This window comes from Drosophila virilis, chromosome 3 (assembly GCF_030788295.1).
Source record: "Drosophila virilis strain 15010-1051.87 chromosome 3, Dvir_AGI_RSII-ME, whole genome shotgun sequence".
NCBI classification, from domain to species: Eukaryota; Metazoa; Arthropoda; class Insecta; order Diptera; family Drosophilidae; genus Drosophila; species Drosophila virilis.
Window position 1 is genome coordinate 6757654 of NC_091545.1, and position 20984 is coordinate 6778637.

At 42.4% G+C, this 20984-nt stretch overlaps 1 protein-coding gene across 6 annotated transcripts in view; it reads left to right on the plus strand.

Annotated features, from left to right (window-relative positions):
• Rbp6 (RNA-binding protein 6) overlaps positions 1-20984 on the plus strand; it is a 212987-nt gene that overhangs the window by 80131 nt on the left and 111872 nt on the right. For all 6 annotated transcript variants that reach the window (XM_070207948.1, XM_015175638.3, XM_015175639.3 and 3 more), the window contains 2 exons: positions 12135-12219; positions 14989-15030. In XM_070207948.1, coding sequence (XP_070064049.1) covers positions 12135-12219; positions 14989-15030 — 127 coding nt within the window. The remainder of the gene's footprint in view (positions 1-12134; positions 12220-14988; positions 15031-20984) is intronic.

Consider the following 20984-nt stretch of genomic DNA (forward strand, 5'->3'; position numbering starts at 1 on the left):
TTTATGGCCATGCGCGACTGCATCCATTTCCAAATTTGAACAGTTTGGTTAACCGCTAATTGGTTTTCATTTTCATTGATTTTCCTTCTTGTTGTTATTTTTTTTTTTGCCTGCTTTACATTCCACATGATAAATGTGTGTGTGCTGTTTTTCCTCTTTTCCATAACCTACCCACCCACACTCCCCTTCTCTTGTTGTTGTGCGTGTGCTGTGTGTTTATTCGAATCGTTTGTCATTTGTTGCGGTTTCGATCAGCTTTTGGCTGGCTGCATCAACCACCTGCACCACAGCCACACTTAACCGCCCTCTGAGCCTCGCCTGCTGCCATTTTTTGAGCTTATTCAAAAATGCTTAACGTAAATTAGCTGGTTTCTGCGGACGCGCTGAATAATGAGCGGCATTTAATGAGTCAATTGCAATTGAATTTGAGCTGCGATAATCAGCTGCAACATCAGAAGCAACAAAATTGACAGCTTATAAACTAGCGCGTAACTTAATACGCGTGTGTGTGTGTGTGTGTCTGTGAGTGTGGGTGGGTGTGCGTGCCAGTCAAATTAATTTTATGACGGCCCACGCGGCGTATGCGCAATGTTAACACACGCTTAGCGCAGCGCGTGCCAAAAGTTAAGCGCATTCTTTTTTGCCCCACGCTAAAGAACTGGCACACTGGTATGCCAAATTGGGAAATATATCCTTGTTTTAATTGAATTTCGTCTAATGTGCTGTGAAAGTGTGCTGAAAGGGGTCGCAGATAGACGTCGACTCAGGTTAACAAGCGCCACGCTGCTGGGCAAACTTTATGCCACATTCTACAGTGAGTCCTGCTGCTGCTGCTGCCACGTGACCTTTGCCTTTGTGCATGTCACGTTGGCTGGCAAAATTTTTATGAACTGCGTGCAGCAGCAGCAGCAGCAGCAGCGACAACAGTAACAACTCCACTGATTCCAACAGGCAGGCTGCTGTCTTAACAGCAGGCAGCAGCAAGGACCTGCGCCTGGGACAATAAGGCAGAGCCAGAGCCAGCGCCAACATCAGCGGGTCGTTGAAAATCTAAGGCCCTGGTAGTTGTAAATTCCACAGCTCTATTTGTTGCCGTTGCCGTTGTCGTTGATGTCGTTGATGTCGCTGCTGATATCATCGTGTCGGGGATTTCTAGCAAAATTTAATAAAAACTTTATGTCGCTTAAAAGAATGTTTATGGAAATTTTTCACTTAAACTTGCGCAAAGTAATAAATGTAAACAGAATTCCTGAAAAGGTGCGACAACAAAATTCAAACTGAGACCAACAGCAGCAGCAACAAGCTGCACACAAACTTGTTGTTGTTTCCGTTGTTGTTGCTGGTGGCGCCGCAGCGAGAGTCAACAGTGCGGTTAATAAATATGCGCACCAGGGCAGACATTTTACCGCTGGCAAAGAAAGCATTGCATGCGCGTAGGCGACATGCCCCTCCCCATCCCTCTCTCTCTCACTCTCTCTCACTCTGTGTGTGCCTGTTGCTGGTTTAGATACTTCAACCAGCCAGATAGATTGAGATACATGCCCCACACACAGCTCTCGTGCCTTGTGCAAATGAGATTGTATATTACAATAAAATGGAGTGAAGTACAAATTAGAAAACTTGCAAATAAATTTAAAAGCACAAAATGAAAACAGCAAAAAACAACAGAAAATAAAAAAGAAAAAAAAAAAAAAACAAAATAAAAAATAGAATAAATAACAACAGGAAAAAATGAGAGCGCACAGAACCAAAGCAAATGGCAAACAAAACACATTCAGCAAAGCATTAGATCGCTTGGGTTCAGGGGGTTGGGTCGGGGGTTGGGTAAAATTGTGTACAAAAAATAGCAAAACTTTTGCAACTTAAGCGAGTTTCTGTTGCTGTTGTTGTTGTTGTTGTTGTTGTTGTTGCGGCAGCAGAGACAAAGCGGGTCGCTGAAGTGCAACAACAATAAAAATTGAGTAAAATGGCAAATGGCAGCTGTAGAAGCGAGCGCGTACGCCCCCGCTGCCACCCACCTTCCACCACCCGCTCAGTACTATAAGTAAATCCAAACAATTTATTGTTGTACTTTTAACATTCTTCTCATGAGCATTGTTGTTGTTGCTGCTGCTGCCGCTGCTGCTGCTGCTGCCGCTGTTGTTGCCTGCCACCATTGAAGCAAACATAAGCGACTTTTCAATGAGTTTCGAAAGTTATTGAAACATAAATTATATCGCAGGGCGCACGCACGCCCAAAGCAGACCCGGAGCCGCAGCCGGAGACGGAGACGGGCTAGCCGGAGCCAACAACCACAAGCAAGCCCACAAATACGCCTGTAGCAACGGCAACAACAGCAGCAACAACAACAAATATAACACCCCTTTATGAGTGCCAGGCTTGTGAGCGGCGGGCGGTGGGCGGGGTGCGAGCACGCCTGCCGTTTGCCACCTCACGCATTTTTGTGCATGGCAATTAAGTTAAATATTTCTTTCTCTTGTTAATGTTTATGCCCTTGCTTTTCGGGGGCAAGGCACTTAACATTTGTCATGCAGCTTGCAACGCGAGCATAACAAACTACCTGCCGAAAAGTAGAAAGGCGTGAATACAATTTACTTTTAAATGGTTCACTTTCGTGGAGGCGTGTGGGGCGTGGCTTAAGCTGACGTTCTTTAAATGCACCTGCAGTTGAGTTAAATATTAATAAAACTGGCTTTAAATTATAATCTGTTGTTTTTGGATACCAAAAGGAAATTTTGCAGGGCTGCAAACGCCAAGAAAAGGGTGGTCGGTGGTTCAAACCCATTTTCTGCTTTCAATTTCAAATCGTGTAAGTGTATTTCAACTATATTTGACCGGGCTTAAACTATAAGCTTTGTGAACTATTCTTTAAATGTTAATGAACCAATTTAATTCGAAAAATGCAATTGCCCGTTCTACTGAAAATATAGCATATTTTATATATTTTCTTATTGAATTCGCGGGTTACATTTGAAGTCTGCTGCAAATTGTCATCTATTAAATATAGTTTGATAAATGCAATGATTGAAGTCTGAGGCTTTATACTTTGACGCTGGATCTAGTTCAAAAGCATATTATTTTAAAACAAAAATTAAATGGTTTAATTCAGGGTTCTATTTCGTAGTTATTTGGGCAACTATTAAAGGTTTGGTAGGTAAAATACAAAAAAGGTTCTAATTGCAATTTTGACCCGCCTTAGTTCAAACCCTGTCTTGCTTGAGACGCACCTTCCAAGAAAGTTTTATTGTCACATTATATTACACAAGTTCTCTTGATGTGAGAACTCGGCAATCCGTTTTATACATGTATCCTTATTCTTGCTGTCAGGCAGAGTATTTAATTGTCAGCTATATACGCAACAGCTGCTCGTTGCCTTTCGTTTTTTTTCCCTACACGCGCCAAAAATGTTATTTTTATTTATTTGCTGGACGCTCAGCGCATGTTTTATATATGTATATATATATATATGTGTGTGTATATAAATTTACCTGGATCTGTATCGGAGACGGCGATATAACTCAGAACCACATTTGGTGCACAATGCGGCACATAAATTTAATGGGTCTTAGATAAGAAGTTCTTGTCGAAGAGTAAACACAACACGAAACACTTTGAAAACCATTAACTGTTTAGAATCTATAAACATTTGCCGTCTGCTATGCTTTCTAGAGCTTTGATGCGAATAAATGTGTCTGTTTATTTCTGAGTGTGTGTGTGTGTGTGTGACTGAAGTGTTTTACATGAGGTACAGATTGCAGATGTTAAAGTTAAAACTCATAAATAGATGAGTTGAAATCCCATAGTGGAGACTTGAGATAAAAGCTAAGTAAGTTGTGTTTGGGACTAAAACAAAAATGTGAGAGCTTAAAGCTAACAGTGAGCTTTAAATTCAATTGATCTCACGAAAAACTCTTAATAGTAACAGCTTAAGATAACTTTGAGAGCTGATATGCAAAGGCTTTTAAAATGTAACGCAAATAGGTTGAATAGAGAGTAGAGATACAATCGAGCTATTGCTATACTTTCTTAGTTTCACATTTCCTCAGCCAGGGGAGCTTTTTGCAGCTTTCAGTTAAGCTGAGATCTTGAGAAGGCAGCTTTTGCAAGTTATATCAACTTTTACTGCTCGTTTCTCTCAATACATCAAATTAATCAAAAATAAAGCTTTCACTTGTAGCTTTAATCGATACTTAAAAAGTAGCTTTTTTTGTGCTCTGTGAACTATAAGTTCTCCAGAATTAATCAAAAATGAGGCTTACACTTGCAGCCAGTATCATTTTGAGCTTGAACCGAGACAAATTGCTTGGCAAATTTACAGTGGAAAATGAATTTGGAATTACAAAACGCATTTCATATGCGCATAATTGCAATATTCTCTATTTACTTTCGCTTGTGGTATTTTCATTTATCATTCGTTTGATTAAATGCCAAACACTTTGCTTTGCATTTGCGATAACTTTAATTTCTTAGCCCCCCCGCCGCACCTAAATGTTATTTATGAGCCTTGTATTACGTAGGTTTCTGGCTCTCATCACAAGGCAAGACTCCTTTTAGCCCGGACTCCCGCTTCCTTCCTTGACTGGCTGTCAGCTTCAAATCACTCATTACACTTACCACAGCCCAATCCAAAAACGTGGCCATAATTAACTCAATTTAATCGCCCCAAACCCACATCCCCACGACGCTTTAGTGGCTCACTTGTGTTTGTCATGCGGCCCCTCCAGCAGCCGGCCAGCGTTGACCTTTATCCGCCTCAGCTTCCCGTCTCCCGTCTGCTCCTGGTGCCTGCTGCCTCCTCCTGCCTCCTGCTCCCTGGCTTTTGGCTCACACTTGACCACTCGACAACTGGTCGACGGCTGTTTTGGCAACGCCGCTTTGCCCTTTTCATGTTAATTTGCAGCACAATACCAAATGGGTTTATATATACATATATTTTTTTTTGTTCTCTCAGCGCAGCTCAACTGCATATGTTATGTGACCAATTGTGTGTGCGACTGTGCCTGTGTGTGTGTGTGTGTGTGTGTGTGTGTGTGTGTGCGAGTGTGTAGCAATTTTTCATCATTAATTATGGCGTTGGCTGTGGCAAACATCAGTCAGCCGCACCAGCAGCAACAAACGAAGCCAAAGACCATTAGGAAGGCCGTCCCGTAGCCCTCCCTTCGCCCCCCCCCCCTCCCCTGCTTAACCCCTGCTCTGCTGTTGCCCAGGAATCGCTTCGCTCTTGTTTGTTGCCGCTGTTGTTGAGATGTCAGTCGCACACTCGGATGTTGTCAACTCGCGTGTGTGTGTGTGTGCTCTTATATGTGGCAGCATTACAAGCGGCAATAGCAACCTGCTCTGCCACATCCCTAACACCCAATGGACCAAGCCCCTCCCCTCCCCCCACCCACTGTCCTGGTGACCCGTGCTACCATCAGCTCGCAGCATTGTTGCTGTTGATTATTTCATGCGCTTTCTGCGCGTTTTTATGCGCATTTTATGTTTGTATTTTTGCTGGTTCTTCAACACCGAGAGTTTTATAAAGAAATCCCCCGAAAAGTACAAATACTCGTATGCCCAGCAATTCACAATTTTATGTCCAGAATCGCAGGGGTATGTTGCGTTTGTACTGGAGTACAGCAACTGCCAGAAGGCTGAAGTTCTCAGTTAGCTGTTGAATATAAATATATATATAAGCGAGTTCTCTTGTCCAAGGTTCGCAGTTTTTTTTAAATAATACAAGAAAATATACAAAGAAGTTATCAAAATTTAGAAAAGTTATGGTAAACAGCATTGCATTGCGTTAAGAGTTTCGGGTTAGAGGTTGAGGAAGCGAAGCCCTTTGAAGAAGAAACATAATATATAAAGTCTTGTAAAGTTATGTGTTGGCAATTTGTGCAACTTTTTGTTTGAAAAAATTAGACAAATTAACTCAGCGTCAGTTTCATTTTCAACATCATTCATTTGAGCTGTGCAAAGCCGGGTGATTTCTTCAAGCATATTATATATTATTAGCCTCAAATGAAAAGTTTCCTCTATGCTTCATAGCAATGTCTATAAATAATTTTGTAAATAATCTGTAATTTTATTTTCATCATGAATCATGTTTTTTTTTAATGTAAATCCAAGCAAATGCAGGGCATTTAATAGTCGCGTTAGCTCTGTTGCATTGTTGTTGCTTGTTATATTTATTTTTTACGAGCCCGCCTCACTCCATTGTAATTGCTTTGCCGCAGCACTTTTACATAATAATAATAATAAAATGAATTATAAAATAAAGTTACCTTTTCGTCGTTGGGCCAACTAAATGATGTGCCCCCCTTTCCTCTCTCCCGGCCAGGGCTCACCCCCTTGCCAGGGCTGGGCAATAACAAAGACGAAAAAAAAGTGCGAGAAAGAGGCGAATTTAATGTCTGCGCCGCGTCACAAAAGAAGGCAACACTCAAAATTGACATTAGCAGCAGGCATACGAACCATAAAAACATAACAAATGGGCGCCGTAATGTGTGTCCTTAAACTGTCACTAAATCGATAAATTTTCATAATGGCCGGGCCATTTAAATATTTAGCCAGTGGCAGGCAGCGGCAACCCCTTGCAACAACATCGAATGGCCGTCTTTTCTTTTTCGCTGGATTAATCAAATTACCAAACGAGCCGCATAGATAGCCAGTCGAGGACTGGCTGTCATATCAACGCAAGGGCACGCACCAGGCCCAGTCCAAGTCCTGGCCAGAGCGTCGCCTCTTGAGAACGCGTCCGACTTGGAGGCGGTTACCCGACTTTGGTCTTTGCCGTGGTTGGGTGCGGGGGCTGTTGGCTTTTGAGTAGCTCAACTGCCAGAGCAGCTTGGCACTCACGCAGGCCCAGTTAAGTGTGCGTGTTCAAGGATGCATTTTGGTGCCCAGGAAAGCGACGACAACGACAACGACGACGACGACAACGAAACAAGACAAAGGCACATAAAAACGTGCAAAATGGGCGTGGGCGTAGGCGTGGGCCTGAGCCATAGGCTTATAAAGTGCGAGCACGAGCAGCAAGGCAGGAAGCCACTTGTGAAAGTTTCATGCACGCGGCCCCACTTCACACGACAGCCTCAGCTGCATAGACGGCGGACTAGGCGGGCGGGGTCAGCAAAAAATACAACAAAAAACAACAAAAAAAAAAAAAAAAAAAAAAAGAAAAAACAAAACACGGTAGGAAGCACCACAAAAGCATCGTCGTCGTCGTCGACGTTGTCGCCAAGAGTCGCCAGGCAGCGTCTTGGGCCCCGTCGTGGCAAGCTGCAAGTGCTTGTTAGTGCGCTCGGGATTGACGTTGACTGTAGCCAAAGCTTAGAAGTGCCCACCCCTCCTCCTCCCCTGCCGTGGCAGTCGAATTCAGTTTCAGCCGCCGCCGCCCACCCTCAAGACGACACTCAGTCAGTCGCCCCTATTCTCTCTGGCACATACCCTCTCTCTCTCTCTCTCTCTCTCTCTCTCGCTCTCTCTCTCTCTGCTCTCGGCTCGTCTTGAGTTGCATTCCTTTTGCAATTGTTTGGGCGCTTTTGTTTTGTTCTGAATTTTTACACGAAAAAGTCATTTGAATATGCGTCGCGTTGTCCTGGCACCTCCTGTTCGACTGCGTCTCTCTTTCTCGCTGTGGATTGAAAGTTTTGTTAGCCGTCAGCTACTTTGCTCGTCGTGCTGCCTGCCTGCCTGCCTTGCTGCTTGCCCTCATGTTTGTAGCTGCCAGATCCAAGTTTTAGTTAAGGTTGAGGGCATGACTTGCGGCTGCCATTAATGTTCTTCGTGCAGCCTTGACAGGCGACTGCTGCAACAAATGGCGACAATAAACAGTACATTGTACATAAAACACTCTTGTGCGCGCTCATCAATGCGAGCAGGCGTCATTTGTTGCTGCTGCCGCTGCCGCCACCACCTCTCTTTGCGATTCTCATAGATTGCATTTTTCGGCTAGGTCAGTTCAGTCAAATGAATGTTGTGTAATCAAATAGTGTAATATTATGGGATCGAGTTTAATTTTTATTTTATAAGTGTTTTTTTTTATAGTTCTCTAATTGTAATCAATTTCCTGATAGTTATATGATTTCTATTTACATAATTAAATATATTCCAGAAAGCTTCTAAATGTTTACATGTATGAAAGGTATCTTATCGATTTTTAGTAAAAATCAAATAGGGAATTCTGTTTGCAGCCTTGAAAGATAATTAGACCATTTTAATTACCCTAGACTCCGATTTAATTCTTATGATTTTTCTGGAATTCCCAGTCCAATACCTACAGCCATCTAAGGCTGGAAACATGTGTGTGCATAGTGGGAGAGCAATAAATATGTGTCCTTTAAACTATATTGTGTATGTAGCATGCGTAACAAAATCGAGCGGCATGCACCGTTGCCATATAGTTAAGAGTCCTTTGGGACATTTTGAGGCTAATCTACTATCAGTATGGTGAATGTGCTTACCGTGCGCAGTCTTTAAGCGCACATTATCATGCTTACTGGACATATGTAGTGCTCAAATATCGTATTCAGTTTGCCTGCCAGCTACGTAAGCATTAACTAGTCGAGTCCTGGATGTGTTTGTTTTTCTCGGACTGGCCGGGTTAGGGGGGAGTGGGTGGATCCTGGCGCTTATCTTAAGTTTAGTTTTGCAACACATATTCACTAACCGAAATGCTGCTGCTTGGCTGGAGGACGCCTTTTGGCAACACCTCGACTGAACTTTGACCGTTTGGTAACTCATTTAGTAAGATTATTTACGGTAATCCAAGACGCTGCCAGAGACAGGACAAGCACACATGCTCAGATGGCGACTCTGGCTGAAGCAAACAGGCAACCCATAGGCTAAATACATGCAAGTTGTTTTGCTAAATTGTGCGTAAGCCAGCAATAGCATCAGCAACAACAATAACAACAACAACAACAACAACTGTAGCAACAACAAGGATCTGCCTGCGACTATGAAACTTTCTCAAGCTCTGCAAGGCAATTCAAATAAGACTTTTATGTTGCTTCCTTGCAACACTGAGTCGACGGCGGCAGCGACGACTCTTGAGGCTGGCTCGTAGCTGGTACGTGTTTGCGGCGTGTGTGTTACATGATTGCCACGCTCCCCCCTCTCCATGCCCGCCTCGACCGCCCCTATGCCCACATCCACAGCTGCTGCTTACCTTGGCAGCTTGTGCGTGCGCTCATTAGCATTCTGAAACGGCTTTATAAAATTCAACAAGCAACAATCCAACGAACCAACAACAACAACAACAACAGCAGCAAAGCAAACAAAACCAAACCGAACCATATTCAGCATCAGCCCAGCCCGCCCCCGCTGCCCTGCACACTCCCAGCCTCCGCTTTGGCTTCAGCCAGCCCGCCTACGTCGGCGACCCCGCCACCTGCCCAGTTCGGGCTGCATGTTTCTAGATCCTCTAGTCTGCATGTCTCTGTTTGTTATACTAAATACCCTGTATGTGAGGAGTCTAAAAGGGTTATTCGAGATGACAGCCTGTCTACTTTTTGGCTTTAATTAATTAGGCAGCTTTAAAGCAGCCAAAAAAGAAAACACTTGAATAATGAAACATTTCATCAACAACAATTTGGTGTAAATATGTGTGCATAATAAAAGCTTCAGGTAATTTAACTCTTAGCTTTAAGTCAGCTTTATTGCTTTTAGACTGTCCAAAATCGTTGAGTGCGGCTAATCTAACACAAGTATTCGAATTTTGCAAATACAATAAGTTAAAGCAGAGCAGATCAAAAGCTTTTATCGGAGTCGTATGCTCTATACAGTAGCCAAAACTGGGCTTTAAGCTCTATTCTCATGAAAGAAAGAAAAGGTGAAAGTAAGAATAGGTTTTTTATTTAGAGTTTAGCTTTAAACTAGCAAGTAAAGCTTTGAGCTTTAAGTAAGATTGATGCAATAAATGAACACAGTTCAGTGATCGCCTGCAAAGCTGTTCTAAATCGAAGATCAAAGTTGTTGCAAGTAACTAAATTAGTTGAAATAGTGATTAGTATTAAGATAACTATGCTTGCCAAAAGCTTTAAAGCTTTTATAGCTGTTTTAATAAGAAGGAAAGTTAGCTAAGGGGATGCTGTTGTAAAATTAAAAAAATGCTTAAAAGTTTGAGTTAATGAGTCGAGAAGAAGTATTGATAGGATTTCCGGTATACAAATGCGAATTAAAGCAGTTAAGTTTGAGCTCTTTTTATGCTGTTGCACAATGAGAGTTTTGAAAGCAGCAACTTTTGTGCAAATCTCTCGTACAGGATATCTTATAATCGTAGCTGTATAGCTATTTGTTGTTATTTTGCTTTTTATTGTGCACAGTATACACACACATACAACGACACGCATGCACGTCCTTATTCTGTTGTTATCCTGGTGCTGTCTGCTGTCGCTTGGTTTTTCGGTGCGCCTGCCGCTTGCCTTGCCTCGAGTTGCATAAATTGAATCTGAATTTGTGAGTAAATTGCACACAGGAGACACATTATTTTTGAGTTTTGCCTTTTAAATTTGTGGCTTTTCACTTTGTGAGAGACAATAGGCGAGCGAGTGAGACACCGAAAGGGGGATAGAAAGATAGGGGGAGGAGGTACGTCTGCTGTGCTCATGTAAGTGCAGGAGGCATTGCAACAGTCTCTGGCTTCAACTTTGTGTCACTTTCCGTTTGGCAATTTTGTGTGACCCACTTGAGTGGAGACACGCCCACCACTCAACGGCACTTGCCACCCACATGACCTAAAGGCTTAGCGCCCAAACCTCTCCGGCCACGCCTCGCTCCGCTCACAATTTAAATCAATATTAATAGGCGTAGGCCGCTTTTTCGCAATGCATTTGCACAAATTGCTTGTCTATAAATACGAAGAGAAATGTTTATTTAATATGTGCCAGGCGGTGTCGAGTACGTTCCAAAACACCGAGCCGGGTGCACGGCAGGACGTCTGCACCACACGCATAACGCCCACTTTTCCAATACCCAAATCCAATTCCATTTCCAGTTGCCCGAGCTCAAGCTTAGCTGCAGTTCGCATACGATTGTGTGTGGGAAGCTCTTCCATATGCAAATTGTTTTTATAAATTTGCAACAAGCTCTCATTGTTATTGCTGTTGTTGTTGTTGTTGCTGTTGTTGCTGTTGTTGTTGCTATTGCATAGCAATTTGTGTATAAAGTTGCCGCAATAAAAAGCCAAGTGGACAAGCAGCAGCTGTAGCTGGCCATCGGTTCCGCTTGGCTCTGCGATGGGAGTGGTATAATCAAAACCATAACAATCGCCACAATTGCAATAGAATCGTCGTTAATTACTGTCTGTGCTTGCGGTTAAGGCTTCCGCTACCCTCTTACCACTCCCACAGTTGAATTGGATACGTGTGTGTATGTGTGCAGCGCCTAAAAGAGCAAGACAAATACGAGCGTTGTGGCTGCTGTGTCTGGCAAAGAAGTTGGAGCCGGAGCCGGAGCAGCTGAAGGCACGGAGTCTGGAGCAGCAACGCCTGGCGCATCGTTAAGCGTCGCTGCCAAGTGGCAAAACTCAAATAAACATAAACGTGCACACACACAGTCAAGAGGGGGAAGGGTAGACGGGTTGTGGCACAGCCAAAATCTGTGAGCTGGTTTGTTGTCTTTGGCTCTGGCTCTGGCTCTGACTTTGGCAGGCGCTGCCTTTGGTACATGGGCATGGGAGACTCATTAAAATGCAGTGCGAGATAATAAGCATTTTAATTAAATATTTAACAAGAATAAGTTTATCACAACACGACACGGGAAGGCAGCCAGTCTCCCTGTATGTGTATGTGCGTGTGTGTGTGTGTGTGTGTGTAATGGCTTGTAAGCGTCTGTCAGGTCGAGCATTAGTCGAGCTCATTCGAGCCTTGGCAATTGGGCAAAATGGCTTAGGCAAAGAGCAGTCGACGTAAGCTAAACCCAGTCAGTCTTCGACTTGCTTAGCCAATATTTTTGATGTAATTTGAGCCTCTAATTGGCGCACGTGCTGCCTCGTACCGTTGCTGAATTTCAGTTGCCGAGTTTGTGTTGAGTTCAGCTTTATCGAGCTGCTTGTCAAATATTTAAGCAACTTGTCTAACCGTGTTGATATTTACTTTCATCTCTCACTCTCTCTCTCTCTCTTTGTCTCTCTCTCTCTCTCTTTTTTGCAGGGGCTTTGGCTTTGTCACATTCAGCGATCCAAATAGCGTAGATAAGGTACTCACCCAAGGCACACACGAGCTGGATGGCAAAAAGGTAAATCTCTCCCAACACATAACACATATGCTACTGCCAAAAAAATATATATACACATATATGCACCCACCAATCCGTAACTTGAGCCCGACTCTTGACAAACAAACCCAGCGGGAAACAAAATAGAAAAAACTTCACCAGCTATGCAAAATATTTGCACAAAGCAACTCGCGCGCTTCATAAATTGCCCCCGGTCCCTCGCTCCCTCTGTCTTCCTCTCTCTCTCGGTCGCTGCCACCCTCTTTCGCGCCCTCTCTATTGACAGCAATTAGAAACTCAAAGCAATGACAGGCAACTAACAAAAACAGCAAATCACAAAAGTTAAAAAACATGAAAAACACGTCAAAATAGTTAAAAAAAAAAAAATAAAAAAAAATAAAACCGGCAGAAGAAAGAAAACAATAACCTGTCTATGGAAAGCTTTTGCCAAAAACGTGCATTTTTTTAAAAGCCAAACAATTTTTAATTACGTGATGTGCTCGACTACAACGCGGGTGGTGCTGCAGGTGGTGCAGCTGGTGGTGCTGCAGGTGGTGCCCAAGCATCAAATGAGCAGCTACACTTTGTTATTTCGTGTGCTTTTTTAATAAACTGCGATTAAAAATTAAATATTGACCCTTCCAATTTAGCAACTTTTTAGATTTTACAATGCAAAAGAGAGTTGAAATAAAAAAAAAACTGTTTGAAATAAAGTAAAGTCATGTTCTGCCTAAATGGAATCCTTTAAAGAATCTTTATGTACAGATTTAAATAAGATTCTTTTATTTTTTTTTTTTGGCAGTTTTTCTGATTTGAATATTTAGGTACATTAATATATTTTTAAAATTATTGTGAGTCCTAAATCAATCAAATCAAATCAAGAGCTTTTCGGCTTTGACGTTTAGTTAAAGCTGATATAAGTTAAATATTCTATGATTTGTAGGTACAAATGAAGAATTGGGCTAAAAGTTTAGCAAGTCAACTCTAACTTTTAGTCAGATTTAAATATAGAACTAAGCAAAGCCATAAATAGCTGGAGTTTTGACAAAGCTATGGCAGTTTTAAAGCTAGTTAGAGTCCTAATCTAGAGAGTAGAGCCTGATATTTTCAAACGTATTGCTGACATAGATTATTTGCTTTGGAATGCGCAAATATAATATTACCTTATGTAAATTCACGGATCATCACATCATGAAAATTCGGACAAGTAATTAAAGATTAAAATTTGCCTTTAGCTAACTTTACAGTTCACAAATTTGCATAAATATATGTGTTGGTTTCAAAGTGCACAGTCAAGTGGAGGTTGAACGTTGTCCAACACTGGGCAATGCATGTCATTGATGAATTCGCTTTGATTAGTCGGATTGGCCGAAATTGGCGAAGACAGGCTGTCAGAAGACAGCTCGTATTACGCATACGCCGCATTGGCATTAGCTTAATTAGCTGACTGTGTGTGTCTGTGTGTGTGTGTGGCTGTGTGTGTGTTTGTTTGTGTCTGTGTGTGCATTTGTGTCTGTCCGTATTTGTTGGTCATTCTTTTATGGCAACACAGCTGGCCAACTGTAAATAAAATGCGCAGCCATCATTTATATGTATATTTATATCACTTTTTTTTTTTCAAACCAACTGCAGTTCGTACACACACCCGCACGTGTGTGTGTGTGTGTGTGTGTGTGTGTGTGTGTGTAGCACAGTGTTTCGTGTTTCCGTTTGGCTGCACAACACACAGCAGGGCAAAACTGAAAACGATGCGAATTCATTTCATTTCATTTCGTTACGCTTTTTCGGTCTGATGTATTTTACCAAAAAGTCGACGTCGACTTTGCCACTCAGCGCTGATTAGTTTTAATTTTAATCTAAAAATCAATTTCCCGCCAGGCGGCTGGCTGCCCCTGCAACGTTGTTCTTCTTGTTGTTGTTGTTGTAGCTGTTGCTGTTGTTTTGTCGTGCTGCACACAGGAAATCAACACGGCAAACTGCCGTCCTGTCAACATTTGCTGCTGTCCTGTGACAATTTCTGTGCGAATTATTATCGCCAGAGGATATTGCGTTGCTCCGCGCCCACTCTCTCCCTCTCTAGCTGCATTTATCTTTGCCAATATCTCTTCATTTTATTTGCGGCATTGGCTTAAGTTACCCGCACTTGCAGCTAAATGCAGCGCAAAGTCACTTCAAAAAAAGATTTAGTTTGGGGGGGACGCACAAAAATGAGACCCCAGAGACCGTACCAACTCCACAATCCGCCCCCCCTTGAGGCTTACCGGACGAGGACGAGCGCTGTCACTGTGTGTGTGTGTGTGTGTGTGTGTGTGTGTGTGTGTGTGTGTTAGGGAGCAGCCCGCTGGCTGGCATAACAGGAAGGAGCCGAAATGAGTGGCAAAGCAAAGCACTTAAAATTGAATTTTTATGATTTTTAATTATTTTTAATGACGCTGCTTATTGGCGCCGTCGGATTGCGGGGCTTCGCCGCTGGACGCGCAATTTGTTATGCGTTAATTCGTGCGTGCTCAGCTCCAAGTTGAGCATATACCGCAGACCATCATGACACCCACAGTCGTCCCCCTCGCCCCTCGCTCGCTCGTCCCGCACATCCCCTAGGAGTAATTCTCGCTTAATGCGCAATGCAGGCTTATGCAAGATTTATGCTCGGCTATTAATATGAAGAGTTGCTCGAAATGCTTTTTCATTTAAATGTCATTAAGCATACGATTTCCTTGCTACGCATTCCCTCGCTCTCTCACACATTCTCTCTATCTCTCTCACACACTCAATTTTCTCTTGTGCTTACAGGTGGACCCGAAAGTAGCTTTTCCGCGACGTGCACATCCCAAGGTAAGTACCCACAGAAATATTACCACAAACCAAAAAAAAAAAACGAAGAAAAAAAATTTTTTTTTTACCGAATTCTTGAGCAAAAGCTGAGCACTTGAGGGCGCATCTTGGGCGGGTTGTGGGCAAAGGATGTGTCATAAGTAGCAGCAAATGGCAGATGAAATTAAAAACGGAAGATGGCAACAACAATATTACTGAAAAAAAAAAAAACAAACTGGCAGGCAGATAACTTTGTGGCTGACAGGCAGCAACGGCGGCTACGGCTTCAACTCCATCTCCAGATACCCCAACCCCAATACCAACGCCAAGCCTAGCCCCCACCCTGCCTGCCATCAGCTTCAGTTGTTTCGCCTGCAAAGTGATGATGACAACAAAATTTCGACAGCAATGGGTGTGCGTGTGTGTGGGTGCCCGTTTAGGGCCTTCCTTCTGCCGCCATCCTCTATCTTTATCTGTGCCCCTGCCCTTGCCGCTGTCACTGCCTACTAAATGCCACACGCACATTTTGCTGCCTGCCACTGCGCTCGGTTAGACAGAGTTACAAATGTGCCTCATCTATGTAGCGCCTTTTTTTTTGCGCCCTCTTTCACGAAATACTCTAGCGAAAAAAAGGGAGCTACGCGTGAAGCATGACGCGTAACGGGAATATGCCCCAAAGGTATTTTGAATATTCAGCGATACTTTCCGAAACGGAAACCAAACTGTTCATGGAGTTGGGCAGACAAGTTGGGGGAGGCTACAAAACTACAGGTTGAGCAACGTTTGAATAAAAGTACGTCTTAGCAGAAGGTTGAAGTGGCAATTGAAAAGTCTACTTGACTTGATAGTCTACTCCTATAACGTATGCTCAGAATAATAATATAGTAAAAATGATAAGAATGGATAAAGTGGAAGGGACGAATTTTAATGATAATATTATGGGAAATAATAATAATATGCGAAACATTTTTAATTTTTCCAAAAGAAAATGTAGAAACTTAAAGCTAATAATTAAATTATAATTGACAAAAGCATCGCTGTGCCTTGACAGCTAAGCTTAAGTGTTAAGAAACGATGCCATTTATAATAAACAGTGTTGGAAAAGTAGTAACATTTATGAAATCAACAAAAGGTATTCTAAGCTTTTAAAGCGATGTAAGGTTTTCCAAAAGTGACAATTATATTTCATATACAAATAATGAGTATAAATTAAACTTTAAACTAATTAGGTTTGAGCCGTATTTTAACCAGGGTCGACTGTCGCATCGCAGAATATATTGTTCGCCTACAGCTCACACAAAGTCTCAGCATTCAGCTTCGCTTCGAGAGCCTGCTTTTATATAACTAGGAGCCTACGTTTTGCCTAACTTGGTATTTATTTTCAATATTTAAAAAAAACTACTCAATTTTTTATTTACAATTGCCCGCTCTGCTGAAAATATGACAAGTCATTTATATTTTCATATACGAAATACGGGCTAGATTTGATTTACAACCAAATTTTTCATCTACTTAATATGATAATAGATAGATAAATGCAAGGGTTGGAAGCTAAGTTGTTTTCGATTTGATGCTGGATCTTCATTTAAAACTTAATATTTGAAATCCAACATTTTTGTAGAATATATTTAATGTTACTTTCGGTTGAGTTTAATTTCTGGCAAAATATAATAAGTCAGTATGGTCTTCATCTCAACAGCTTTAGCTCCAATGATTTAAAGTTTCTTTTTGGGGCTAGAATAGTCATATGATTTGGCCAGAGCCGTTTCTGAAAAGTTGTCAGCAATATGCCGAATGGTTTCTTAGTAGATATAATCAACAAATTGTAGTTTAACGAGTATCTCCATTAAATCCATAACATCTAACTATTATAAATAATTCTGAGGGTAAAGTTGGCTTTGGGCTTAGCTGCTGAAATAGCTCTAAACTATTTTGTTTTACGATCTCTTTAAAGTTGAATCTTAGAATACTTTTTCTTAACCATAATTCTCAGCAGTCAGCTTATCTGTTATTATTCCAAGGGTATTTACTAATGCGGCTTTAACATACTTTTCGATTTAACGTGATGCTGCGACTAACCGCAAAGCACAGCCATAATACGCACACACGCACGCCAAGTGCGAAGGCCTGAGGCAGAACAGGACCTACCCGTCGGCAGCAACTTCTTAGTGTCCCTCAGTTTACCCTGTCTTTCCCCTCCCCTCTCCTCTCTCTCGCTTTTCACTCTCGCTCGCTTTGCTTATCAACACGCAGCTGATTTCCGTAGCTATTCCTGCGGCGCGTGTTGCCGTTGCCGTTGCCATTTACCCGCGTCCTGCCACACCTCCCGGCGCCCAGCGCCCAACAATTATTTACGTAATGTTATTATTATAATATTTTTTTAAACGCATTCTCACTGGATTTGCGCCCTGCTACGCAACGTAAGGCAGAGCCAGAGCAAGGACGAAGGACGTCGAGCAAGGGCAGGAAGCGTGTTGGGCTAAGGACGCAAGCGACTAGGACAACGAGGCTGGCTACGCGGCATTTGCAAGTGGCTTTGTGTTCTACTCTGCTCTGCTCTGTTTTCTGTTGGGGCGCGCGCGAAGATCCTCTCGCATATTAAAAGGCGTTTAAAAACATAAATCCAACGTCTAACGGCTGCTTATGAAAATTACGAGAAGAAAAAAATGAGTGACGGGAGAGGGGTGCAAACAACGAGGCGGAAGGCTCTAGATGAGCTTAGCGGGAGCCAACTGGGCGGGACAGGGAGGCTGGCAGGCAGGACGAACAGCGCCCTGCGTGGAGACAGACCCAAAGGAGTTGCTACGCAGCGCAAAAAAAAATTGCATGCGACATCAGAAGCGCAAAAAAGTAGAAGAGAAATAAATGTGAAAAAAAAAAAAACAAATAAAAAACGACTGACGAGAGGACAATTTCTCGCACCGTTTTGTCGGAGGCCCAGGCAGAAGGATTGCCCACAAAATGTGGCCCAAAATGTTTGCGGTTGCAGCGAAAGTTAAGAGCTGCTGTTTTTGTTTTTTTTTTTTCATTTTTGCTTTCTTTCTTATTTTTAAAGTAGTCATAGGCAGGCGACAGTTGGGTAACTGGGGACTGAGAAGCGAGCCATATAATGAAATGAAGCATACTAAATGAGGCTGCTAAGTTTTCAGCTGCTAGCATGTTGCCACACTCACACACAGAGAAAGAGAGAGAAAAGTGAGAGAGAGAGTGGGGGGCTCATAATGAAATGCGAAAAAATGATGATGATATTTTTGGACCATAAAATGCAGATGAGCCGACTAAGCACAAAAATAGTGTGTGGAGAGCCACAGCCGAAGCACATTTCGAGTAGGCCTTGTGCAGGGGTGTGTACTGGCTACGGGTTACATACACACACACACACACACCCACACACACACACACACACACACACACACACACACACACACACACACACACACACACACAGACAAACACGCGCGCACATTTTCATATTCACATATTACACATACGCCGTGTGTGTCGTCGCATTCGACAACTCGACGAGTCGACGACTCGTTTTCAACGTTTGTGCAAACTTTTGTGAAGTTAATTTCTTTGCTTTTAAGCTCTCAGACTATGAATATGAAATGTGTATTTGTGCAACTTGTGTGTTTGGCCAATGGGTGGCACCGCAAATCCCAGCAACACGGCGGCAGCTGGGCGCGGGCAGGCAGCGGGCGACGACTGGCTTACATATGTCATGTTAGAAAGTTCGCTTTAATGTGCAAAATTTTTGGTGGCCAAAGCCATAAAAGTGCATGGGATAAGTGAAATGGATTTCGCTCCGCTGTCCCACATAAGTATGCTATAAAAAACTATGCGCACAAAAACGACCAGGGAACACAAAGAAAAAAAAAAAACACCCAAACTGAACTATATAAACGGAATCTGTACGGACAGCAGAGTTGTCGCGCGTTGAACTTGGTGAGGATTTATGAACGTTTGTAAGCGGCATTTCCATGCACAAACCAACACACACACACACACACACATACGCAGGAAACAAGAAATCAAATGTTTCTTATGCAGCATTGAAATCTTGAAACATGTTTTACGGAACTCTAAATTCTGGAATCTAGAAAAGTAGCGATTATTAAAAACAAATAAAGACGTGGCATGATAAAAGGGCAGAAATACCACAATCTAATGCATTTATATATATGTGCCAGATATATATATCTTAGGGCATATCTATCTGTCTGTCTATGGGTCGATTTTCCCACTCCCATAACTTTGCCAAATCTCACCCGACTGTCAAGAGTTTTGGCTCTTTGTTCATGGTTCGGCCTCTAAATCAAATTGGCATCTAAATCTGTCAACATTATTTTTGGTCAAAATTCATGTCGAAATTGTACCCTTAAATATCTTATATAGTCACAGGTCTAATAACATAGCCATCTAATTTGTTATGAGAACGTCTCACAAGTACTTGAAATATTGTACAAACAAATAATCCAACTAGTTAGCCATTTATAGCTTCATATCTCTATTATCTTGAGTGCTTGGCTTACAATATATTTTAATTTGCGTTTGCAAAGCGACAGTTTGCAACACAGCTGACAATTATTTAACTGAAATGAAGTCTGCCTTGCAACATTCCTCAAATGTGCAGTTCAACTATATTCTGTGCAGTTGGAGGCAGGCAAATGGTGCCTGCAACCACATTTGTTCGAAAATGATGCCAACAACAAATGGGGAATGTGTTTAAATACTGGCCAAATGCAGCTGTCAAATAATCGATTGTGTGATGGAATCTGTAAGCCTATTGGGCTTAAAATTCAAAATAGATTACAAAACAGAGGCAAACGTAAAGTTCTGGCCACATAAGTATGCAAGGGCAAAGTATGTATGCAATTAAGGCGCAAATCCCGTCGGTGAATGTGTGTGTGTTGTGTGTGTGTGTGTGTTTTGTGTGTGTGGCTTCGATTGCATGACCATGTCATAATGAAGCACATTTCGGGGACCTGGCTAAATGACAGATATCAGCCATATAAGAGAGAAGCGAAAGCCTCACTCATGTTGCCATTAAATTAACACGCTCGAATGTCTGCTCACTGTCTGTGTGAGCGTGTGTGTGTGTGTACGTGTGTGTGTGTCTGTTTGTGTATATCTTGTGTACATTGTGCAAACTTTTCTAATTTAAACCGGCAGTTTCAGTCAATTGCCACAGCTTACCGCTTTCGACATGAGTTTTACTTTTTACTACCTTCAACAGACGCACTGCAAAAACACACGGCTGCGCGAGTAGCATGGCAACATAATAAAATGAAGAGTGCAGACATATTAGTTATTTCCAATACATTAAAAGTTGTATGAATACACTTGCCGGAATCCATTACAATCCACACATAAAGACAGACAGACAGACAGACAGACAGACAGACAGAGATGTTGAAACTCAGCCATAAATCTAATAAATACGTGTGCTTCACGCCAACTCCCGCTGCAGTCGCTCCCACACACACACACACACACACACAGATACCCTACACCTAGTGGCTGTGTGCAATAACTTGTAAAATATGTAATCAATCAAGATGAAACAGTCGTTGAGGCAGCCAAACTATGTTGAAAGTATGCGTCTGACTGCAGTTGCAGACTGCCTCGGCCTGGGCCTGGGCCTGGGCCTGAGCTTGGCCTGCTGCGCGGCAAGCTCGGGTGGCGGGGGCGACGGGGTGATTAATTCAACTTTTGCACAGACAATAGTGCTTCCCACTGGCACTTCAGAGAGACAGACAGACAGACACAGCCTTAGCCTAGGCAGCGATCCAATGCCCCCTACCAAAAAAAAAAAAACTAAAGTCAAAAGTTGAAAGTGCAATTTTGTCGTTATTATTTTACATTTACAACAAAAGGCAAAAAGCAAACCAAAAAAAAGAAAAAAAAAAAAAACAGAGAATTGAGAATAAAAGTGAAAAGTTACTCAACTATTTCATGCAGCGGAGCCAACCGCT